This window comes from Anas acuta, chromosome 4 (assembly GCF_963932015.1).
Source record: "Anas acuta chromosome 4, bAnaAcu1.1, whole genome shotgun sequence".
NCBI classification, from domain to species: domain Eukaryota; kingdom Metazoa; phylum Chordata; class Aves; order Anseriformes; family Anatidae; genus Anas; species Anas acuta.
Genome location: NC_088982.1, coordinates 48,040,277 through 48,067,049, shown reverse-complemented (window position 1 = coordinate 48,067,049; position 26,773 = coordinate 48,040,277). Strand labels below are relative to the sequence as shown.

General features: G+C 36.1%; 1 protein-coding gene across 10 annotated transcripts in view; it reads left to right on the top strand.

The window, feature by feature from the left end:
• Positions 1–26,773, top strand: part of FSTL5 (follistatin like 5) — a 402,914-nt gene that overhangs the window by 130,064 nt on the left and 246,077 nt on the right. For 7 of the 10 annotated variants that reach the window (XM_068681113.1, XM_068681111.1, XM_068681110.1 and 4 more), the window contains one exon: positions 19,791–19,929. The exons of 1 other annotated variant lie outside the window; for it this stretch is intronic. In XM_068681113.1, coding sequence (XP_068537214.1) covers positions 19,791–19,929 — 139 coding nt within the window. Of the gene's footprint in view, positions 1–9,870; positions 9,976–19,790; positions 19,930–26,773 lie in introns of those variants that run through there. 2 more of the 10 variants (XM_068681117.1, XM_068681120.1) reach the window with 2 other exon arrangements.

Below are 26,773 nucleotides of genomic sequence, written 5' to 3'. Positions count from 1 at the left end.
TAGAAATCCAGAAAGGAAAAAAAAAGCTGGTATTATCACTGTGAAAAAATGCTATCGTTTTTTCAAATGAAGTACCTTTTGAGAAGTGTTACCCACAAATTTGTTATTCAATACGTTTTTGAGTTTGCCTAATTTCTCAAGGTTATCAAGAAATGAAGACCAGAAAAGAAAAGGCTGTGCATTCCAGGAGCTGGACAGTAAGAATTCTGCTACCCCTTTTGACTTGTGCTATTATGAAAGTATACCCAGAGGAAGCTACATAGCTGCTCACAAATAAAGGGTCAGAATTTGGCAGAACTATGCTTAAAGAGTGTAGTGGATAGGGAAGACAAAAATCAAAGAATTGTATATAATAATTGTACATTTCAAGGAAATAATCCTTGGAAACCATTATTTTATGGATTTTTTTTTTTTTTTCCTCTCCATCCTTGATAACAGACTGCCATTTTTCTCTTCAGCAGGAATTCAATTTTAGTGTGAAGTAGCTAGGCAGAAGACACAAGCCTTTGGCATATCTGATTAGCTATCTGCTAGATATCATAGCATCTGCTGAGAGAGGAAAAAAAAATCATAAAATAATCCTTAAAGAAGAACATAACTAATGACTTCACAACAGTGCCTCCCTCTCCAGCCCCCCATAAATAAGGTATATATAATAACAAGTTATCTATTTTCTTTAAAGTCACAAAAGTAGTCCACAATATCTAAACTTTTGACACTGTGGCTACTTTTTCTTCTCCCAGTTTCAAATGGAAAAATGAAAGTGTAATTATTTGCGGAAAAATAAAAGAAATAAAAATAGATGTGTTCCCAGACTGATTGAAAAATGGTGTGGTTACATTTACATTATTATTTTAGCGGGTTTACATCAATGAGAGTATGAGGATAAATCAGACACCATATGTGCAACTCCACACTTAATTACTAAGAGAACACTTCTGTAATGAAGACTGTGTCATTGTTTTGAAGTTTGCTTCCTCTTTATCCTTGCACACATGTTATTTCTGGCCATCTGTAGGAACTATTATAAAATCAGAGTCAGTGGGCAACTCTAACACCAGAAGGATATTAATGGTAAAAATCTGTATTACAAAGGAAGGGTAATATATTACTGGATGCTCACAGAGTGCTGTTATGACCAACATCAATATCCTTTTGTTATGTAACAAAATAATCATAATAACAAAAAACAGCACCTAGAATGTTGCTTTAGAAGGGATATTTACAACTTCAAGATAAGCTAATGTCGCATAGTAAAAATAAAACTTTGCAGAAGTCATTTGCAGGATGGAAATATATTACTTCTGTCAAGATGATTCAGACTGTCCCAAAAGAAGAAAAGTCTTTTTTCTTGCTCGTGTTGTAAGGTCAAGTTTCTAGTCACAACAGTATGAGGCAGATGCCCATATATTATACTTGTTTAAACAACATTTCAATTACATTTTGGGTATAGTGATTTAAAGTGTATTGTGCTTACTTTGACATAATAGGGCAAGAAAAGCAGTGAATCAGAGAATAAGTTGTATATTTTTACAGTGTAGCTAAATAGATAAGTCCTTATTGGACTGTGATATCTATCAGAAAAAACGAAAGGTAAAAGTATTAGTCCATATTTATTCATCATTTTGAAGACAGTCACTAAATGGAATCAGTGGAATGATGTAAAAACGATCTTTGTCTAGTGGAAATGAAGAAGCTTTTCCTTTGCTGTGTGAAGATATTGAGAAAATTGGTGTCATATACAAAACTGTGCAAATAGTATAATACCACATGGTGTATATACATGTATATATAGTACTGCTTGATCTTTCTTTCTATTGAACAATGGTGTTCATATGAGTAAGTGGTGAGTTAGAATAGGGAGCTGATCTGGACAAAAAATGAATCTTTTCCTTCACTGTCCTACCCCTCAAATGGTTTCCAATTGGAAATTGAATTGGAGTTTCAATTCAATCATAGCCTAAGATCAGCTTAAAGCTAGCACTGAACTGCAACCAAAGTTTAAAAAAAAATAAAAAAAAATCAGCTTTCTTCAAAATTCTGAAAAACTGATTTAAACTAGTGGGTTACTGTGGACGTATAGTAGGTTATAGAAATAATTATCCAGGATAAAAATAGAACAGAATGGAACAGTCCTCTGACTTCAGACACTGAGCTGCATGTAACTACTTTTTTATTATTATTTTTTTTAATTCCTGACTTATTTTTTTCCTCCAAGGACATAATTTTAAGTTTTCCTGTCAGGACTTCTAGTGGGATAATTTGTCCCTATAGCATAAATTCAACTAGATGATGATAGTCTTATGGGAATGTTATTCTAGAAAATGACTGCTGGAGAGCAAACACTGTTATAGCTACATTTATCCTCCCAGGCATGTTTCTGATATCCCGTGTGTGTGTGGGGGGGGGGGGGGGGGGAGGAGGTAGGCTGAGAAGGGTTTTGACTAGCTTTCTACAAAATGGTATTTCTGAAATAATTTTTAGATATCCACTTTCTAGATTTGCATCTCCCTTGGGCTTTTAGAGTAGGTAAAACTAGAGTTAGAGTGAAATGTAGACCTAAATCTAAGCTTTCTTTCATGGGTGATGGTCAAAGAAGTCAAGTTTGGATATAAGAGACAATTTTAGAGTGTTTTAATGAGAGTATTCTCTTTTTCTAACATGCATTGAATGCTGTCATACTATGCACTCAGAACCATGGGCAACTGAGAGGGTGTCATAGTGCCGAGGGCAATGACTAGGCAGCAGTATGTTGTGGCACTTTTTTATGTGGTAGCTTAGTTTGTCACTTGGAGCTGGCTCTAAGCTTAGGAGGCTACCCAAAGCAACCAGCTATTAGGGGAGAGCAGCGATGGCTCTCCTCCTGTTTTGTTTCCAAGCATTCAGCCTGCAAATTGCAGACCGACTGCAGTGCCAGAACTGAGTGTTGGAAGTCATTTATTAAGGGAGAAATTAGGAAATATGAGCAGTATGCCCTGCTATGAGGAATGTCCCCAGTGCTCCCTTAGCACCACTCCATATCCCCCTCATCTCCTGCCCCATGCCAGCAACAGGAACAGCAAACCACATTCTTCAGTGTCGTCCCTTGGGTTCACTGCCTTTTTTCCTTCTTTAGCACTCTCCTCTGGGGCTTTCTGTTGTTATAGGGTAAGTTGGTTCCAGGTCTTATTTCTGGAGAAGTTAAAGATAGAAGGCTTGACCTGGGTTTATCATCAGCTGTGTTTTAATGTGATCTGTGTGCTATCTTGCTCCGGAGGACAGGAAGTATTATCCCTTCTCTCCATTGAATATACCTGGCATAGAAGAGATCTACTGGAACTCAGGAGAAAAAAAAAAAAGTTTATGACCTTTGGAAGAAGTGGCAGGCCACTCAGGAGGGATACAAAGATGCTGTGAGGTTACGCAGGGAGGAAGTTAGAAGGACTAAAGGCTGGTTAGAGCTTAACTTGGATGCTACAGTAAAAGACAATAAAAATGTTTTTATAAGTATATAAACAAGAGATGGAGGACCAAGGAGAATCTCTATCCTTTTTTGGATGCAAGGGGAAATACAGTGACAAGGGATGAGGAAAAGGCTGAGGTACTTAATGCCTTCTTTGCCTCAGTCTTTATTAGTAAGACTAATTCTTCTCAGGGTGCACACTCTGCTGAACTGGAAGACGGAGGCAGGGAGCAGAACAAAGCCTTTATAATCCAAGGGGAAAAGGTTAGTGACCTAACTTAGTACACTACTTGAACACCTACAAATCTATGGATTTGGTTGGGATCCACACAAAGGTGCAGAAGGAGCTGGGAGAAGTGCTTGCCAAGATGCCTTCAATAATTTACCAGCAGTACTAGCTAACTGAGGAGGTCCCAGTTGACTGGAGACTGGCAAATGTAATGCCCATCTACAAGAAGGACACGAAGGAAGATCCAGGGAGCTACAGGCCTATCAGTCTGTCCTTAATGCCAGGGAAGATCATGAGTGGATCGTCATGAGTGCCATCTCATGGCATGTACGGGACAACCAGATGATCAGACCCATTCAGCATGGGTTTGTATGAAAGGCAGGTCCTGCCTGACTAGCCCGATCTCCTGGTATGACGAGAGGACCTGTGTAGTGGATGAGGGAATGGCTGTGTATATTGTTTACTTGAACTTTGGCAAGGTATTTAATACTGTGTTCCACAGCTGCCTTCTGGAGAAACTATCTGCTCGTGGCTTGTGGATGGGCATATGTTGTGCTGGGTAAAAAACTGATTGGATGGCAAGTCTCAAAAGGTCGTTGTGAACAGAGTTAAATCTGGATAGCGGATGGTCACAAGCCATGTTTCCCAGGGCTCAGTATTGGTGTCAGTTTTGTTTAATACCTTTATGATCATATTGATGAAGGCCTTGAGTATGCTCTCAGTAAGTTTGCAGATGGCACCATGTTGGGTGGGAATGTTTATTTGCTTGAGGGATCTGCACAGCATGGACTGATGGGCTGCATCCAGTTGCATGACATCCAATGCGGCTCGTTGCCAGGTCCTGCACTTGGGGCACAACAACCCCATAGGGTGGTATGGGTTTTGGGAAGAGTGGCTGGAAAGCTGCCTGGCAGAAAAGCACCTGGGGGGTGCTGGTTGGTAGTCAGCTGAACATGAGCCCACAGTTTGCGCGTGTGGCCAAGAAGGCCAGTGGCATCCTGGCTTGTATCAGAAATAGTGTGGCCAGCAGGATGAGGGAAGTGATTGTCCCTCTGTACTTGGCAATATTAGTACAGTCGTCATATAGTACTGTTCCTCTGTACTAGTGAGGCTACACCTCCAGCCCTCAGCTCAGTTTGGGGCCCCTCACTACCACAAGAATATTGAGTTGCTCACGTGTGGGCACAGAAGAACAACAAAGCTGGTAAGGGACTGGAGAGCAAGATGTCTGAGGAGCAGCTGAAGGAATTGGGCCTGTCTAGCCTGGAGAAGGTGGAGGGGCTGATGGTAGGCCTCTTTGTTCTCTACAGCTACCTGAAAGGAGGCTGCAGTGAGGAAGATGTCAGTCTCTTTTCTCAGGTGTCTAGTGATGAAGGAAACATCCTCAAATTGCATTAGGGGATGTTTAGATTAGATATCAGGAACAATTCCTTCATGGAAAGAATAGTTAGGCTTTGGGACAGGCTGCCCAGGGAGTTGCCATCCCTGTAGGTATTCAACAGATGTGTGGACATGGCACTAAGGGATGTGGTTTAGTAGTGAACTTGTAGTGTTAGGTCGATGGTGGGACTTGATCTTAATGGTCTTTTCCAACATAAGTGTTTGTACAAATCTATACAGAATGCTTTATTTATGCAATTATATTCTTAAGATGATGAAGATGAGAAAAGAAAGATGTATTTTTCCCCTTCCACCTAAGCAGGGTAATCCTTTTCCACCTTGGGCCAGAATGAGAGATTTTCAGTCTGTGAGAATGATTATGTAAGGCTGATTAACAAGAGAATGATTAATTAAAGACAAAAAGGGGGCTTTATTTCATCTGAATAGCTTTCATTGAGGCTCTTTTCTCTGCTTAGTAGTGACGTAAGATCTGGAAGAATCTAAATGTTCTCTAAAGAGTTCTCTGATTGCATTGGGTGTTACTCAATGAGTTGGGACCATTTTTTCTGCATATGTCGTCTCCTACAAGATGACTAAAATGACTTTCATAAATACTTTTTTTTTTTTTAATTCTCTGTTTTGGTTATTTTGTGATGTTTTTTGGAAAACCTACCTTCTGGTTAACAAGAAAAGTTTCAAATTACTGCAGTGTAGTCATTCTGAAATGTTCAGGATACAGACGGACACAAGAGAAGCTCTTTCAATTCTGACTGTGTAGGGATGCTTACCTGAGTCAGCACTGAGGATGCATTCATGCAGACAGTAACTGATTCATCAATAAAGGGTCTGTGTGGAGTTTAAGTAAGCTGAACTACTTTGACATTTGTCACCAATTATGTGATGAGCATTTGTGGCTGATCAGTGGGAATGTGCTGCAATGTTCGGCAGGGTCTCCTGGATCTGCTTTAGAAATTGTTGGGTGTCCTAGACAGTTTTAGAGTCTATGTGGTTGACTCAGAAATTGGGAACAGTGGCAGGATGGGATGAAAAAGGGAGCACAAACATGTCTCAGGGAGGTAGAGTGATTACATGAGGCTGTAGTTTCAGAGGGATCAACTTATGTGAGAAGACATCCTCCTGCTTATACGCGGTTCACACTGGATGTGAAATGTGTGCGTGGTAAAAATAAAATAATTAAATCTTAGTGTTTTCTGGCATCATATGGCATCATGACTTTGTTCCAGGCAATTTTACAGTGAGTTTTCCTGCATCCCTACTGTATAAATAAAACTGAAGATATGTACCTTTTTTCTGCCTTTCCAAAGCAAATAGATAAATATATACTTAAATTTATAAAATAATTGTGTTCTGTTTCTTCTTGTGTTTTTTTATTTAGTTCAATGAATGAACACAATTTCATCTTAATATATTTATGTTAATAAGATGGTGGTGGTAGGGGAGAGACCAAATTAATTCCTTTCACATACTGACTGTTTCATCACCACGTACTGGCTTCTCCTTAACTTTTGTTTTGTAATGTGCCCATTCCATTCTTCTTAGAAATGACAATTATTTTTTTTTTAGTTGATGATCCATAAAAAATCTTACTTATAATCCATCTTAGCTACAAGCTCATAAGGACAGTGTTTTATGTTTTACTTGCTGTCAGATTTCCAGCATCCATTTGGAAGGGTTTTGACTTGTAGGTGTATTAGAACACTATAAAATCAAACTCATTAAGCCCTTTAAAATAGCGTAAGGCAGTTAAAACACAGTAGGAAATGAAGATTCTGATTCTTATGAATGTGATTCAGAGAATAGAGTAAGAGAAACGCATTATTTTATTGGGAATAGCTCTGTGAAATTTGAAGAAGGCTACAGTTCTATGAAATATTAATATAAACTACAATGATGCAATAAATTTGCTATAAGAAGGGGAACATAAATGACAAAGCTCTGTGGGAAAAAAAAAGTTTCAAGTATGACAGTCCAGGGTGACTTTTATTCTTTAAAACCTCAGAACTGTGTGTGTTTGCTTCATACTCTACTGAGTCTATTCACTGCACATAAGGAGAGAAGGTTCTTATTTTATTCACGTGGACTTTCATGTCCAAGTGAAACAGCAAGTCTAGTAGATATCAGAGATTCATTTCAAATTGAGGTCAAAGGCATATCTTCAAACTTGTTCCCGTAGTATCCCCAAAGAATGCAGCTAAGCTGACAGGTTCTGGACACTTCCTCAATTGATAGGTCTAAGAAAGCTCTTGACTGACAGAACTGCAATTTTCTGTACTTCTTTCTGACTATGCTGAATTCAGGCTCATGAAAAAAGTTGACCTTTGTGGCAGTAGAATAGAAAGAGAGACGAGTCACTATGAAACAGGAAAGAAGAGAAGCAAAAAATCTCCACAGCAGATAAATTAAAAAGGAAAAAATACCTACAACTATTTTAGCTGGTAAAGTACAGAACAGTATTAACTATTTGTTTACTTCTCTTGATCTGGATGAATAGATTCAGACTTCATTTAAAGACTGGAGCAACTTGGAATTTCATACGGTTCAGTTAATGGTGTTATTTTAGAGTTCTGTTTCCATCCTTGTGAACCTTCATCATAACTAAGTCCCATAAACAAGGTAAAATTTGGGACCCAATGTAATAAATGCAGGTTTTAGAGTAATTTTCAATTAGGTCAGGATTTCATGTGTAGTTGACTTAATTACAATAATGCGGGCACTGGGACTGGGCACTAGAGGGCAAATGTATTTTTGGTTCAATCTTGATAAGGACAGACTGCCCTCAGCTACAAAAAAATCATTGTTTATTTGAATAGCTGCAACAATTGTCTGTCTTGCTGGTGACTGATCGAACTGTGGTTAGATCCAGTGATACTAAAATCCACGTGCATCTTTTCTCTCTGCAATTTGATGACTTAGTATTCCCTATCAGTGTTTGTGCTGCTGTGTATACTCCTCTCCATCACCCAAGGGTGCATTCATACTATGGTGAGAGTAAACATCCTCTGCCCATATTCTTGTCATGATAAAACAAGTCTTGACCTAAGTTCAGCCACTCCCAGAAAGGATTTTCTGCTGAAAGATGCAAGATTCCTGTTTCATGTTCTAATGTTAAATTGAAGTAACATAAACTTTATGAAAGTTTTATAAAGTTTATAAAAGTTTATGTGAATGTAGAGTTTCTAAACGCTAATGGCTTTTAAACAATTAAGTATCAGATTAAAAAAAAAAAAAAAAGGGAGAGAAGCATTTACTGAACACAATTTGTTTTTAACCTAACACACTCTTGTTGTGTTACTTGCTTGTCTGTGTTTAAGAGGCAGGGAGCTTATGGCTAAGTTCTGTAAAATCTTGACAGTACCAAAATATTTATCTGAGTTTGTAGCTGGCAGATTTTATATTTCTGATTTCATAATAACATAAAGCAGTTGAATTCCCATTGGTTCAGAGCCTGCCATGATGATAAACATTAGTCCTCTAGGATAGTGAATAACCAGGAGTAATAAGCGTTCTTAATGACGGAAGAAAGAGACTGCCTTGCTGACAGTATAACTTCCACAAATGAGCACTTATATACATGGTGGTAAATGTACCAGTTTCCTGAGATTGGTCCTAAAGAGTCAGGAAAAGAATTAGATCACCAGACACAACTCAGTTCTATTAGAAAAAGCTCCTCTGAGATATGTGAAACATAGTTCCTTCATTTTGTTCTACTTTCTGTAATAAATAAATTGTGAGATTGCAGCTGTGAGGTTGTGTTAAGAACACAATGAGAAAGGTTTAAATTTGCCATTTCACATTTCATTGTAATTCATTTAAACATGGGTCACTGACACTATGAAATCTGGTGTAAGCCTTTCAATAAATAAATAAATATACTTAAAATTATAATATTAAACCAGAGCATGAAATTAGCAGCAAAGATTTCGTCTAATAAATTGAAGCTGCTTCTTTCATTCTCAGTGTTCATGTTGCTGGATACTGCTATGTGTAATGTCCTGTTTCAGTGTTTTGCTAGCCCACTTAGCCGAGTCTATGTTGCTCCTGAGGATTTGCTCCATTGCTCCTGAGGACTGCTCCAAAGAGATGTATCCTTGCTGCGTCCGCTTTCCAGGTGTTTTGGACCTTTCAGAAATGCACCAGGCACACAAGTTAACAAGTTTACTTGTTTCTGGTTTCGCAACAGCTTCCTATAAGCTTTTTGATTCCATTCCAAATTCTTCCAGAAAGGGTGTCAGCCCTGGGCAGTTGCTTCCCACTCTCATCCTCCCACGATGCTCAGTGCCTGAGCTTCTGCCCTCACCCTCCAGCATCTGGCAGTGAAAACAGCATGAAGGCAGAGAGGCAGCAACAGCCAAAGGCATGGAAAGCCTTGCCCTTGTGCTGGCTGCTCACCACAGAGTGCCCTGGGGGGATACATCTCAGAGCCCCCTGACACATTTCATGTATCTACCATGTGTGACAGTACAAGACCAGGAGTGAGAGGGTCTGCACTCCACTTTCCACTTGTGCAGCATGATAGTTTTACAATTTAAATTGGGAAAAGTAACGAAGAGATCGACAGGAGTCAGCAGAAGGCAGGATTAGTCTAGCATGTTGAATGCTTTCCATGAGATTTAACAACAAAAATGTTGTCCTCTTGCATGTTCCAGCACACGAGCTGTCAGCAGCCTTCTGGCAGCTCCACAAGGACTGTGCCAGTCTTTTTCTGTGGGTGGAGGATGAAGAGGGTGTGCCTGAAGTAGCAGCTGAGAGACCGAACAGATCGGTACACAGATGCATGAGCTATTGGCTGCTGTGGCAGCGCTGCCTTTTGCTGCTGCGAGTCCCAGGCCTGCTGGTAGTTGAGGTCAGTTTACAGCTTCAGAGCCTGATTCAGAGCGTGGCTGTTGCTTCTGAAGGAGAAGCGGTGAGTGCCAGATCGAGGTGTGCTCTGGTGAGAGCTTGCAGTAAGGCCCAGGGGTGGCAGCTGCTGCTCTGCCACTGATCTGCTTCCCACAAAGCATCCTGGAGGACAGACTTTGCTAGGTACAGATTATGGCTGAGTTCACAGAGGGAGTCTGGTGCTGTGACTGCTTTCTAAGAACCCTGGGTTGGTGTGGCAGTGTGGCATGCTCAGACGCCTTGCTTGTTGTGAAGTTTTTGAGAAAGAAGGCTGTGGGTGAAGATGTGGGGGCACTAGTATGTGGGGGCAGTAAAGGGACTCTGTCTAATGGAGAAATGCTTTTAGCTAAAACTGCTGCTACTTGTTCTAAGTGTGATCCCTATTATTTATATATAAGCGTAGTATATAAATATAATACTACAGTAGTCTATATCTATAATAAATATCATATATGTGTATATGTATGTATATATGCATATATACATGTGTGTATATGTGTATATACATATATACACATATATGCATATATATCAATATATATGTATATCATTTTTATAAAAATTACATTGTTTGTGGACGCATCCCTGCCATGAAACCATAATAGTGGGTGAAAATAGCTTAAGAAGGGTAGCTGCGTGTTCTTCCTGACAGGGATGTGTATCCATCAGTATGTAAAATGAAGTGCTCAAAGTCACAGGCAATGAAACATTGTTTATGTTTATTACTCTATCTATATTAAAAATCTATTAATAACACTGAATATGATGATAGAACTTACCCTCTTTTCCTTATCTATAGAAAATAGGCATATTATAGACTATAGATTATAGCCTTTCTTTTTTGTCCCCCTTCATATTTATAGTATGTGAATGACAAAGACTGATGTATCCTGAGGGTATACAGTACTATTCCTTGATATGTTAAAAGCGACCTTTTAAATCAAGGCAGGTTAATTTATAATGTGTCCTCTCTCTTAAAGGTAGTATGAACGCACTCCAGTATTTAAAATTTCATTTATTACACTTTGTAAATTTATTAAGTTGATTAAATCAGTTTATTTGGATGCAATGGCTGTATTTTTGTCTCCGTTGTGAATGTTGAATATCCCAGCTAGTCACCTTTTAGTAACAGAACAACAGCATAATAGGTGAGGAATTTTGTAAACAAGTTCTTTGAAAGAGGAAAATTTCTTAATTTTAAGTATACACATATTTTTAAGTAGGGCATTCTCATATTTAGGTATATATTTTTACTCATCATATGAACTCTCATTTAAGTCAGCTCTCATTAATTACATGTTTTATATGCTGTTATATATACATTATCACATTGTACTGTATAGTATATACATTATCATATGGTATGATATTTTTTTGGTCTATGTTTGCAAAGCTTACAGCATAGGGAGACATAAAATAGTGCTCAGTACATACTTCCTAAACTCTTACCATAGCAGTATCTCTTCCAGTACATCAATTCCAAATAAAGAATCAAGCAAAGAACAAAATTTAACATTACCAGTTAAGTAGTGGAAAGATTTAGATAGCACAGTAAACTCTGAAATAAATTATTCTATGATACATTAATCATGATTCAATATTTGTAAGAAAGGTGTCAGAACTGGGATTTTGTTTGTTTTCCGCAAAACATTGAAAAGTAGAAGGGTGAAAATCATTAGCAGAAGAGAAAAGGGAGACGCATTCATGTTGCTTTATCAAAAGAATTGAAAGGAATTGTCTTTAACTGAGACAGCTCATTAGCAGTGATAACTGTGGCAATTTGGTGAACTTTTCCTGTAGTTTTCTTTCCTTTTTTTTTGTTTGGTTGGTTTTGTTTTGTGTTTGTTTATTTTTACATCAATGAAAAATAGTGAATTGGTACACTTCTGTTTTACACACCCTTTCACTGAAATAAAAATAGATAAGCCGTATTTTCCCCACCTTACAAAGCTAGTGGCTTATGATATGAGTAAAAAAGATATTTTCAAAGCCATTTTCCTTTTTACTTATTGTAATACTTTAATTGATTTTAATATAAGGCTTACAGGAGAACGTACATTAAAAATGCTAGTAATGAAATGTCTAAAGTTCAAAGAGGTTGGATATTCAGTTTATATGGCCATCTGCCTCAGAGTTTAGATATGTGTTTGAATTCCATCCATTTTATTAATACTGTTTGATGGTTTGAGTGCAATAGAAATATTGAAGATGATTCACCATCAGTTTATCGGAATTGGAAATAAAAGCAGCAGTTTAATTCTGTGAAATCAATATCCTAAGCTAAGTAAAGAGTTAATATATAATTTTGTGGTATGGTGTCCTTTTTAGTAAGTAAAATAGTGATTAACTAACTTGCAGCATGATAATGATTTAACTATTTAACTATGTTGTGTCATAAACCACTTCTGAGACAGTTGGAAAGTATCAAGGCTAGAAGATTAGGACCAGTTGCTTTACTGCACAAACTAAATTGTGTGTGATTGCTTTGTGGCAAATGTATTCAATTACCACATTTTTATTCAAGAGTGTGTGCAGTTGTTTTACAAAAAAGAGTTTTCTTTAATAAAATATTTCATATCTATGATTCATAAGTTTCACTAAAAAGCTGTGATTAACTTTTTCTTCTTTGCAATTCTGGTTTCCCAGAAGATGACAGATGACATGAGAGTTGTCTTAAAGAACAAACCCTCATAAGATAGCTAAATCACAACCATGTATTTTTATACGAATGGTTGCACACTGAAAACATGAGTAAATATTGTTATAAAGAGGTTCTCAATATAACAATTGTTTTGTAAATTCTATGGAAGGACAATGATAAAACAACAAGACAAAGTACAGATCACATGGAGCATAATGGGTTACTTTGCTAGAGGACTGACCATAATAAGGTCTTGATTCCCTTATCTAAATGAGGCAAGTGCAATGCTGTAAGGTGGCTGCCATCCGTCACTTCAGAAGGTACAGCTATTCCAGAAGTGCTCCTTACGCAAGGGTTTTAAGAAGCAAACTTGTCATAGGATAAAAGAATCCTCTTGTGGATAATAATATATCAAAAATTTTCAGAAGTAACTGAAATGGAGAGAAGTTAATAGCAAGAAAACTGCAGTGTGCATCAGATTCATGAATGCTCTGGAAATGGGCTAAAAAGTGAAATGACAGAGCCTTCTGAGATTCAGAAGAGTAAATCTAAAAATTGAAACTAAAGAGCTTACTGTGCAGTTAGAAATAAGGAATAACTATTATCTGTTCCACACCCTTCAATTTATCCCTCCTCAAATTCTGAGACAAATATTAGGCTGATGGAGAACAGCACAGAAGGATCCCATGAAACTGATCAGTTTAATGATGAAATGGAAGGTGAAACTCATGGTTAATTAGAGAAATAATGCACCTGAGAAAAAGAAAACACCCTAATTATTTACATGCAATGAATAGCTGTAAATTGTCTATTTGCATTTACAGGGTGTAGCAGGTAATGGCAACTGTTAATAGCTGTCTGAGAATTTCAGGTCAGTATTTAGTGGCAAACAAATTATTTACATATAGTAAAAGATATACTAGAGTATTTTAAATTTCTCTATATGCTTTATGCGTAGCTTATATTATGTTTTAAATAGATATAGTTTATTATGTAAATAGAATTATAAATTATGAAAATATTATATTTTATATTTTTAATTTCTACATTCACAAATATACGAGAGTATGAGAATTATTAGGAAAGGAGTATATAAAGACAAAAGAAAATGTAATATATAAATATATGGCGCATTCCTGTCTTCAATACGGTATTAGACTCTGATTACATTCCGTAGAAATGTGTAATACAAACAGGAGTGTGCAGAAAGACAAACTGGAAAACCCAGAGGCACAAATTGGCCTCTGTTTGAAGATGTAGTAAGTAAATTAACTCATCAGACTTCCAGACGTGGTTATGTGACTATAAAGAAGCAACACTCTTCACACCCACATAATCATATGAAAATAAACATACATACAAATTTATAAAAAGAAGCAGACTTAAGAAGTTAAGTCCACGAGTGAATATTAAACAAAATTGTTAGTTGCAATTTCTAGCTTAGGCAGTAAACATACTCAGGGGAATATTCTAACAAGTCCCTTCTCTCCCTGTTTCTGTACTTGCAATTTAATTTAATTATCTACCATTGGTTACCAATTTATTAACAAATAGTTATTAAAAAAACATTTGCCTCTCTTTACAGTTTCACATCAATGTTTAGTGCAAGGGAATTATTAGAGCAAGTTTTTTGAAAATATAAGGTACATTTTGATTAATACCTGCTTGATGACAACTCCTGGTAAAGTAGTTGAAAAATAAAATAAACGTACAGAATAAAGAACTTTTAAACAATAGAGTGCTGAAAGTATGGGGTGGAACTACATCTCATTTATGCAAGGCCTTAGAAAAAGCTTAATACTTAAATGTTTTCAGAAGACCAAAAGATATCAGATGATACGCAATATTGGAATCTCTAGAAAATGGCAGACTTCATAATAGCATTAATCAACATGTAAGTGGTTATCTTGTCTTATCTTTAAATCCTTTCAAATGCATGAGTTGTACTGTAATGCATGGATTGTATATTTGTGTGTTACGTGAGGTAGTATCATGCATCTGATATCACTACTTGCACAGCCCTAGCAAATTCACTACACTGCTTTTTGGGTGATACCTCAGTGATGTGAGAAACTCTGGAAGAAAAATCTCTTTTCTATAGGGTTCCTGTGAAATCATAACGTATAATTTAATTTATTTTCTAGAATGTTTCTTTCAAAGCTGGCCTCTCTGTTTTCTCTGGTTGTGCAGTAGATCTTAATTCAGATCCTAAACTGCAGTCTGTGGTGCCCTTCCCGCCCCACCAATTCCAAAGTTTTCAGAAATACAGATACTGTCTGGGAAATGAAAGTAGAACTTTTTTTTTCCCTCTATGAAACAGTGATAGGAGAAAAATATAAAAGACCAAAAGTTGCTTGTACTCAAGAGGTCTACAAGAGCTATTTTTGTTAAACTCTTATCTTCTATTTTTTTTTTTCTTAAAATCCATATTGCTAATACTTAGAATCTTTGATTTTCAGCAGTTTCCTATGAGACAAAGTTTTGCATGGTGTTGATTACAACATTCGATATATCAATCATGTTTGACACTGAAATTGCTTAATCCCATTTACCTCCAGTACTTTTCAAAGATACGTTATATAATATCCTGTGCACTTAATAAAAGCATGCTAAGTGTGTTAATTTATATACTCAGTTGTTGTGATCTGTTGAAAGATATCTGATAGCTCAAGGCAGATATCCACCATTATTTGAAACACGCAGAAGCTCTTACTTGAAAATAAAAGTAGTTATATAATAATAATAAATAAAAACCTCAAAGATAACTACTATGCAAATATGTAATTCAGGAAATTAAAATACAGAAGTTATCCAAATAGTGAAATGTCACGTTATAATCAGTGAGTAAACAAGATCTAGATCAGAAATGCAAATTTGGGTTCATAAGTATGTCACTTAGCCCCAAGAGGGCATGAAATAAGCATCCTTTTAAAACAAAATACCATTTTGCAGGGATATTTCTATGATTGTTTGATAGTATAACCATTAAAAAGGAATGTATAAAAATTCTATACTTACCATTTATGCGGCAGTCCCAAGTGGAAATAAGGATTCAGTTATTTTGGGTATGAGTATGTAGAGGTGACATTGTCTTTCTTTCTGTTCATAAAGCTTTTAAAACATGCTAATTTCACATATTTAATTCAACACCTGAAAATTGAATTCTTAAAGGGCATATCTTATTTTATTTTTTGTTGAAGTAAGAATAATTATTTTAAGGAGATCTGTGTTTTTGGTAGTATAATTTAAGGAAGAAGTAAGCACTTATGTTTTGCAAGTTCAATGGAAAAATTATGATACTTTGAAAAAAATGGGGTTTTATTTCTGAAAAAACAAGTAAGAACTGCAGACACCCTACATACTGCTGGGATTTTAGTCCATCTTAAAAGGTGGCTTCTTTAATTTATATTTTAAGTGTTCATTAACAGGCAATGAAGTCACAGACTGAGCATGTAATAATTTTCTCTCTCTCTCTTTTTTTTTTTTTTTTTGGACAAGTACAAAGGAAAAGCCTTTCAGGGTCAAACAATTTTCAAAACTATAAGGCCTCTATTCTTTTACATCACATGAGGCTTAAATGCATCCAGTTTAGATGGGAGTGGTGGAATGTAGCTGCCCTCACCATCTTCTGTGAAATGACTGTTCTCCAACCTAATTTTCATTTCACAGAAAGAGATACCAAGAGTGCACAAAAGGGACAAAGGTTCAACTGTGCATAGCTAGTGTTAGCATGCATAACTGCTAAACTAATCTGATTCTGGCCTTGAAAGTTAACAATAACCTTTTTTCAAGACTTCAGTAAACACAAATAAAGGGGAATAAAGGGGTACTTTCTTCAAGATTAAAAGTCAAGGTTCAGGATTTTTTTTTTTTTTTTTTTTTTTTACTGTAATGGACTTACTGTTCCAGAGTAGCAGTGATGCTGAGAACTAACACAGACAGTGAAGGAAAATGCCATTCCACAACACACATGAGTTCTTGGAGTTCTGAAATAATCTCTTCCAGTGTTTCAAGTCAGTGAGCTAGATTTGTTGTAATAACCATGGAATAACTGATTAGCAGGTTTGTTTTGGTCTAGGAATGAAGGAAACCCCAGAAGAAACAGAACTTTTCTACCATGTCCACTTCTTACCATCACTTTAATATAGAGATGCTGAGCAGCTATAAAAGACCAAGCTTTAACTTATTTATACAAAATATCTGTCTCCATTAGAGCACGTTGTCTGTTTCAAATCATTCACTGCTTGGCTTACCCTGCAAGAGATCTATGAGAGACACCTCTACATTAGAAGAGTTGGAAATGTGACTTAAGTGGGAACCTTTAGAACAAGAAAGGCAATTATAACTAAGGAGGAATCTTAAATGTTATTAATAGGGAGTCCCATAATGAGATTGTTTTTGGTGAAATAAAAGGTAGGTGGTGTCAAGATAGTATTGTATATTAATCTTAAGCCTGAGGTTGAGTTAGGAGTGAATTACAGCTAGGTGGGCTGGTAAAGTCAGCTGGAATGAGGCAGAAACTGATACTGGTTTAATGAAGTTTGGTTGACTAGCCCCCAAAGAAGATAGCAGACACGTGCAGGATCCCATTAGTGAGACTGTGACTAGAGGTAAGGTTAGAGTCCATTTAATACCAGTGATATCTCTGTGGGAATTAATACTATGCAGCCTCTGCCTTCAGGTGGCTGTGAGGGCTGTGCTATATGAGGAACGATAGAAGTCAAAATCACAGTTTGTATAAGAGGACTGCCAGGAGCATGGCTGTAAATGATACAGGATAATAAGTGATCCCCAATTTGTTCACATTTTATGCTCTGCTGACTTCCTATGCAAAAGGAAATAGAAAGGCAGGTCTTAAATGTTCTGTACACACACTGGGTTCTCACCACCCTCTTCTGACTTTTTGTACTTATTTCTACACTAATTGTACATATTTCTGCATTGGCAAGATAAGTGCATTAAAGGTGAGGTACAAAGGGAAAAAATAATAAACTGTCATATAAGTTAGTATGCGTAGAAGTTGTTTATCCTGTATTACACGACTAAATAATACAGAATAAACAGAATGACTTGCATGTATCTCAAAGTGATGAGGATCAGTTTTCTCTGTTGTCTGTTTAAGATGACAGCTTTAATACAGATGCTAAATATCAATAAGTATTGTCTAGCTCTAATAAGTATGGAAACCACTTGTGAAATGTGTATTTGTAAGTTCAGTGAGAACCATCTAAGGGAAACTCTCTAGCCATATGTAACTATAAAATGTGTGACTATGATTGTTATAAGTCTTCTGTGGTTCTCATCTTACCTTTGCATAGCTATAATGTTTTTGTCTTTACTCAGAAGGAACTCTGACACAAATTCTCAATAATACTTCCAGCGTCTCCTGCAAGGATTTTCTCATACATGTCAGAATATGTTTCTCAGGGCCTTTAATTTCAGCAATAGCTCTGTGCATTCTTTTAGACTGTTGTCCATCCCCCTTCCTAATACTAGTGCATAATATCTCAGTTTTAGTCCCAGCAGTTCACACCATAAAGGTATCACTGTAGCTGGGTAATGTAGGACTGGTTTGCAGAGCTAGTCCTATTTTGTCTCAAAAAAAAATAGATTTTGTGTTCAGAAGAGCAGAAAATAGTTTTGTTAGCCTGGTTTATGAATATACTAGAACTTTTCAATTAGCACAACCTGGTTTGTTAGGGTGACAAACTTATGGACATCAAGCAGATGAAATAGTCAAAATAAATAACTACACATAATTGTATAGTTAACATATGCTATAGAAGTGACCAGGTAGCTATTGGTATTTACTCTTAAAATCTCCCTTTGAAGTACTAAGTTTGAAATGCTTCAGTTAACTGTCTGGTTTAATGGATTGTAAACAAGCAAGTATCCTTCTGCTAATTTCTCTTTCCAGAGAACGAGGTTGTATCAACCATTAAAGATGGCATGGCATCTTTCTGTAAAATAAAAATGATGGCCCTTTTCCTCTTCTCTTTTTAACATTTCAGGTGATTTATGAAGGTGAAATATGTTGAAGCAGTCAGCAATTTTAAGCTTTACATAAGAAGAAAAAATGGATGTAAACAGTATTTATTTCTGTTTTCAACGCATCGTAATAAAGTTGCATAGGTTTCTTGGAATTGTGTGATTTTTAGTGTTCTTGTACAGATTTCAACAAGGTGCCGCTGTTTATGCAAATAACAGTAACTGTTGAACCCCATCTGTACTCACAGCTGAAGATGCTATGTTGCATTATTGTGAAATATCTGTTAAGAATTATTGCTAAGTCCCCTTGAGGATGACAATATTTTTCTTGCTACTGCTAATGTAGCAGTAGACAGGTATGAAGCCAGACGTGCATATGAAACTGTATCAACACCAGCATTTGTAACAAGTTCTACCAAAGACAAACACAATTCACTAAATGGCATTAGCACTAATACAAATGTATTTTATGCAGTTGTCTAAAGTGTCCTGTGACCTCATGGTTGTTTAAAATGTCATTTTTCTCATTTTCTTTTTTTTTTTTTTTGGGTGGTGGTGTGGGGGGGGGGGGTTTGCTTCTGATGAGTTATAGAGCAGTGGTGCGTTTATCATGGCAGTGCTTTTCCTGCTCAGATCCACAACATGATTTGTGGATTTCTGAAACAAGAGCAACCCCAAATCAAAATCAATCAAAGAAAAGTTTTTCAAATGCTCTACCTTGAATTTTGCACTTGATCACAGTGAATTCTGGGACAAGAATTTGGGTAGTTTGCTTAATAGGCTGGGAATATTCTGCTGACACAATATAGAATATATATAGTTTCAGAAATGCAATTTAAAAATCCATTCAGAATATTTGACAGAAAATATAGAGCTTTGCTTACAGTTTAGACTTCAGTCTGATAAGATAATAGATATATGATACGTGTTTTATACTAATATCTGTCAGGATGCAAATGGTGCACCAGAGAAGCCTGTATTTACAGGAAGAAGCTGACGACCATGTCATTGATGATCATCTTTATTGCTTCATTTGGGAAAATTTTTTTATTTTTTTACTGTTGCTTTTCTATTATGCCTCGCCTTTTCTGAGGCTTTTTCATGGTTGTTTGTCTCAATTGATGTCTCGTATACCAATACTCGTAAGAAAATGACTTGTACCAAAATAACATTTCAGTTTGTCACTGAACTTTTACATTTTATTTTGACAGGAACAGACCTGTAAAGATGTTTATGTGGTGGTCAGCTGTTTTACTTCTTGGATGCATTTTGTTGGGAGCAGATGGGTGGCCAGCCAAGGAAGGATACAACTTTAGGCCTTATCAGCCCCTAGTAAGACTACGCCACAAGGTACTGATTATTCTCTAGCACTTCTGACTCGGGCTTCATGGTTAACAGTTAAATTATATGCCAGCCTTGTCTTGTTTAGATTTATTGGAGTGGTGTTTAGAAATTAACTTTTTCAGTAATATTCAGCAGAAATATAGACTTGCTTTGACAAGTGAACAGGAGCTGTTTGGATTTGGAAGCCCAGAAACCATTCAAAGATAGTAAGATTAGCTGTATTCTAGTTTAACAAACTAGAGATTATGTACATCAACAAATGCTGTCATAGAGAAAGGAAAAGTTGTCTCCCAAAGAGACTGTCTGCATCTTCTTAAGGCAATGACTTGTCCCAGTACCTACTGGATTTCAGACCAAGCAGCACCAAGAGAACTGCCTGTCAAAGAAGCATAGAGGTGAGGTTAGCTCATCAACAAAAACTTGTCTCCATGAGGTAAATGTTCACAGTACTGAATTTGAACTGTGGCATAATACCAGTGTTTCCTGCAATGGTTTCCCAGCTACAAACATTGTATGCCATTCAAATTTTGCCCACCTGCCACATTTCTGTCATGAATCAAGGACTCCCAGAACAGTTCTCATCTAAAAGATCCTGGTCTTCTTCTAGCAGCTAAAAGGGTAATGGTTTTGTATGGTAACAGGTCAGGAAAAGGGCTGTCAAATCTCCATGGGCTGCTTGAAGCTAGCATAGATCTGGTGAACTTTTCAGTTTCTACTTGGCATTGGACCAACATCTGTGGAACTCTAAGGCCTGTGATCAGGACAACAAAGATCATAAAAACAAACAAACAACTTTTCCCCCTTCTTCTGATTCTGGGTGTTTCAACTAGAAAGTTCAAATTACTGCTAGAAACTATAAATGTTAGTTTCTATTACTGTTTCAAGATCCTGGCTAGTTTAATTTCTCAATATATTTTATAAAATACCAAGAGATTTCCTCTTGGACCTAGGTTTGCAAAAAAAAAAAATCCAATATCTTGGATCATGTGACTCTATTTCAGCATGTAAGGAGGCCAAATGGCTTCATAAGTGAAGCCATTCAGAGTTCTGCTCAAACCAGATTAAAATATTTGCCTATTAGCCCATTATTGCCTACTTTGTACGTAACATGTAGAAAGCTTCTAACAGATGGAAAATGAAATGCAAAAGTTTATACTTTATAATAAAACTTTGTGTCCTCTAGGGGGATGCTGTTCCGTCAGAATACAACAGCCCCTTAACTGGAGCCTGATGTGTTATGTGCGTAACCATATAGGCACACAGGTGTTTACACTGAGTATTTTGCAAATTCAGAAACTTTGTCTTATCAATTTACCTCTGTCAGTTTTAAACAAAGTAAAACTATACAAGAAAAATACTTTGAAGTCTAGGAGAAATGAGAAAGTAGTAGTTTATCTATGGAATGAGCTGTGGGAGAGAGAAATTATCTATACTTCCCCCTCCCCCACATAAATATTGTGAAAAGAATCAAGGGCAGCGGATGAGGTATGGTGAACATCATTTCTCAGTTAGTCTGTGTAATCAATATTATATGTGGTGCTAATAGTATATTGGTGTTCCTTAATAATACTTCTAATCCTCTAACTCTCATTTAATATGTGAAATAGGCTGTAATAAGAATTACAGATTTAATTATGGGGTAGATAACACGCATATTCACATATACGTATGTGAACACATACCATTCATTTATGTATATGTCTATATTTCCTTTTTTTAATTTTATGTTACTTATTATGCATATTTCAAAAACACATACAAAATGGAAAACAAGCATACATACAGAAAAAGCAAATGACATTCTGTAAGTAGGTTTTGTGTTTTTAAAAGCATTTAAACTTTAGAGGAAAAGAATTGATAGAGGTGAATATAAAATAAGAGGAAAAAGTAATAAACTTGACACAAAAGTGTATTCTAAAAAGCAAAGAAAATATGGGCATTTATTTATTCTGAGGCAATATGTCTAGATTAAAAAAATGTTTAGTATAGTTCTACTTTTGGTATTAGGGATGCATTTTAGTATACAACAATGAGGAATGCAGAACTTTTCTAAAGTTAATTTTAAAAACCACTTCTAGCACAGACACACATTCCAAATATGTAGATAATATTGTAAGGGAGACTTTCTGTTTCAATCAAGCATTTAATATTTCAAATGCTAGATTGTTATGCAAGTAGAATACTTATTACAAATTGAAGATGATAATGAATATCAGCAGAGTCATATTTGCTTTGATGAAGCAGTATGTATACAAGTTTAAGAGTGTGCAGATTAAAAAAGATGAGTAATCACTCTTGCTCTTGTAAAGGGGAATTTATTTGACTTGGATAGTATTCCAACCACAGCAACTCCAAATGTCAGACTGCAGGGAAAAACAATCTTGTTGTTTATCTGTCAAGTTAATATTTGGGTATTATCTTGAAAAAAAATAATCGTGTTCATGTTGATAGCAGGCATCCAAATCATAAAGGTTTTTGTTGTTGTTGCTGTTTTAAAAGGGATTATGAACAAATTTGTCTCCTTGTGCATGGAAATTACAAGTAGGCATTTAGTCTAAATGAATTATGGTCTGAATGCATAAGGAAAAGACTTTGGAACTAGGGAAATACTTTATGCATATGGAAAGGGTGAGTTGGTGACCACCAGAAGTCTCATTCTTGGAAGTCAAACTGGGGCTCAAGAGCAGCTGGACTGGTCAGGCTGGAAGTAGATTATAGATTTTATTTTATTCTTCTGAAGAACTAGACATTGATTCAGTTCTGCCTCTTCTTCTATAGTGTAATCTATTGTCATTTGCTTGAACTGGAATGGAGAAAGACTATTACAAAACACTCTTGAAAATTTTATTTCTAGGCATCTTCAAACTGCTGTGGCTTACCCTTATGTAGTGACACTGAAAAATATTAGGTTATGTCTCGATTACATGTGCATTTCTTGTTGTGCCAGTTAATCCTCGGTTCTTTATTAGTCAGAACACTGAAAAAGTTTGTAAGGGACTTTCCATTTGGGAGTCTGCTTGCGTTGCTGCTGAGGGTATTGTAAGCAATTTTTTAATACTTAGATTCCCACCTGAAATCGTTAGAAGTATTTCTAGCATCCTAATGAATTTTATTCCTCTGATTTGCATGGCTCTGACAGAGAGAGTAATGTTTATGCAATATCTTCAGTGAAAAAAATGTATGCTGTGAGATTTCCAGGTACAAACAAGAAGGCAGCCAACAGAACGTTTACTGCCAGCTTCTGATCCATTTCCAGAGACCAAGAAATATGGGATATATTCTGTATGTTCATATGTATATTGCAGAGCATGCCAAGTCTGCATATCTAACACATGCACACACATCTCTCCTCTGCAAGCCAGGTGAAGAAACGTAGGTTATTGGGGAAGGAGAAGAATATGTAATATTAATAACAGTGCCTCATTGTATATGATATCATTACAGGTAGGGAATTCTTTATTTTCAGTCTCAAGAGACAATCAGTGAAGATTGCTAATATAATCACCTGAATACCTTTTACTCAGGTCTGATTCTGATTTTGTGGAATTAAGACCGCTATATTCAGAACAGCCAGGGTTATAATGCCTATTAAAGTGCAACCAGTGGCTCGGGAGGGTGGGCAGGGGAAGGAGGAATATCAGGGTGTAATAGAGGGAGGAGTATCAGGGTGTAATGGAGGGAGGAGTATCAGGGTGTAATGGAGGGAGGAAAGAAATGAAGAAATTTGGAATTCAGCCTGTGTATGTGGCAGGGAGGGAGTTTCCATCAGAAGAGAGCTTTTTTTCCAGCTGAGCAGGTGGAAAGAGACATGCTTTGTTTTCACCCCTTCTATGGGCACCTTTTAACAACTGAGCTTCCTGTATTCATTAAAACTATTTCCAGTGTTGACTTTGTTTTGCTGAAGTGTTAATGGGATCAGAATCAGATGCACAGCAATCAGTGTTTTCTGTGTTATTTCTCTGGATTAAAATATTTTTTTTAATCTTCCTGTGAAAAACTTGCCTCTTCCCCTTTCTGTCTCCCTCCTGTCTGACAGTCACTGTTTGCTGTTATGTTAGCCAGTTCAACTCTGATTCTCATTAATGGAGGCCTGAGTAAGAACAGAATCAGATCCAGTGTGGAGGTCTTTGGGAAATAATGACTTTGTCTAAAATGAAACAAAATAAGAGAAAAACATGTAATGTCATAAGCACGCTCCCCTGGTTTATTAAAGACAAATTTAAGTGTATAAGCACAAAGCATAGAATACATTTTCCACACAGTTTTTTTGCCCAAAGATTAGAAAATACTCTCCCTCAATTAATAGTGTATTCTGTGTTACAGTGAAGCACCTGTAAAATACAGGCAGGTGAAGAAAGATACAGGCAGAAAGTAGTACTTGAGGATTCAAAAATAATCTGAGCTTTTCTTGTGTGGTCTAGTCCCCAGACAACTGGAGGTTTATAGTTCACAGTGCTTATCTGGAAATGCTGTTTGCCTGCAGGCTCTGAGAAGTCATAAAACTTGATCCTTTAAAATCCTCTGTCCTAGAGCGGGGGAGGAGTTAGTGAGGAAATCCTTTGCAGTAAGATGCAGCAGTGAATTCTGAAGACTGAGAGCAGAGCTCTTGAGCATCTCAATGTGGCTCCCAGTTCTAAGGTAATACGAGAATTCTCTTTCTCCTTAGGTTCCCTGAATGTACTATCTACATCCTATGCAAATTCCAGGATTTAATCTAAGTAACAGGACTTGCTCCCCCCACTCCCCAATTATTTATGTAACCACAGTTAGAATTCTTAAGGAACTTTTTTGTTGTTGTTGTTGTTTTCTTAATTTTGCTTTTCTCAGGATTGAATATGTCTTGCACTCTAACCTACTTTTTCCTGTGGGCACTAGCATTTAGAAGGCATGACTATTTAAGAAAAAAATCTCATTACAATCATGGTATATTAATAAGTTGATTGAACATTTTTTCTACCTCTCACTACATACTCAAAATATGTTTTTAAAAAGTCATAGCAAGATTGCCTATAAAATCTCTCTAAAGAGTCTTCTACATTCCTTCTTCTAAATAATCTATCCCTGTGGGGGGAGAAAGGGATGTCAAAGCCTAGAATTAATGCAGGCGTGAAATTCTTTTTTTCTAGCCGTCTGCTGATGATTCCTTCCATTGCTTACTCAATAGCAACATCTAGCTGTAAACTTTTAGTCAAGAAGTCTATGGGGTTAGGTCAAGGGAGAAAAGGTTTTTACCGTTGTACTCTTGCTGTACTTCTCTTTTGTGTTCCTGATACTGAAAATCACCACTGTGGAAATGATTAATCTCACCCAATTATTTTAAGGGATGATGAGATACACATGTATCATCTAGCTTTTAATTAACATCGCCTTTTTAATTTAATGTGTCAACTTGGAAGCGAAGAATGAAATATAAAGTAGTGGTACATGGGGGTGATGTAATTACCCTTTACATTACAGTATTCAACTTGGACACATTGTTATCTAGGAAAAGGATTTCTGATTAGCCACTAAATAGACAACAGTGTTATACACTATCTATATCATGCTGTCAACAGCTACAATTTCAGATTCTTGGTGAGTATATATTTTTCATATTATATTACAATGTCAAATCACAAATTTCCACCACAGCAAAACAAAACATAAGATTTTTTGTATGTAAAATTTGAGATGCTTGTCTCCTGTTCAGCTTTTTGCTGCTTGTATTTCTAAGATCCAAGAGGCCAGATACTTGACATGGATATACCTACAGAGATTTATGAAGTCCAGCTCTTTTCAACACCTTCCTTGATGACTCTGATTCTTCAGGTCCTCAAGACTGCAATATATATAATTCAACCTCTTAACATTTTTTCTGTCAGCCAAACTTTATTTTATTCTTTTCTACTTTTTCTTCTCAGTCATTTTTCCCAAGGATTTAATAACTAATTTCATAACCTAGAAGATGATGATACATGTAAGCTTTTATCTTTATTAACCTTTTTCATCATAGTTCATTAAAGTGAAAGTCATGCCCCTCAGGATACAGTGGTTATAATGTGAAAAATAATATGCAAAATCAATATAAAAATATTAAATGAACATGGCATATAGCAGTGACAAGTGCAATCAGCTTTAGTGGTTTGCTGACAAAATGGGATGTAAAACACTGACTTATTTTTTAAATTACGTAATTGTCCATTTAGTTTATAGTTTGTTTTAAGTTCTCTGATTCTAATTAGCTAGGTAAATTCTGTTTTGAAATGAGAGGAATTACACATTTTAAACATTGTTTTAAACATTAGTATGCTATGCATCTATAAGGTGATATATTCTAAATTAAGAATCACCTGTTCTTAAGAATCCTGTAAAATAACACCTTTTAAACTGGCTCCAGACTAAGTACATCTAAGTTGGCTATACATCTGCCTGTCTTTTCAATATCTATGTCCTTAAACATCCCTAAGACTTTCACTCTTTTACTTCATGTGACAGAAAAATAAGTTCAGAAAAAAATATCAAATTTTAATACTAGGAATGTGTCTCACTGGCTTTAGCACTTTTTTCTTCACAAGTTAAATTGTATTCATTATTTTTTGAAAAAAAAAAATATTTTTTAAAGTTTATTTTCATTTATGGATGAGATTCATCCTTTGAAAACAAAATAAACAAAAGCCTTGACATAATCATTTACTCCAGACAGTAACTATTTTAACTTAATTTGAAAACTGGAAATGTTTGGATTTTGTTGTGAGTCTTTTTCTTGCATTTTTAGCAAATACAAATATTATCTCAGCTCATGAAACTTCATGACTATTTCTTAAATGTTTCTTTTGTCTTTGATTCATTTAGAATATTACTTTTCCTTTTG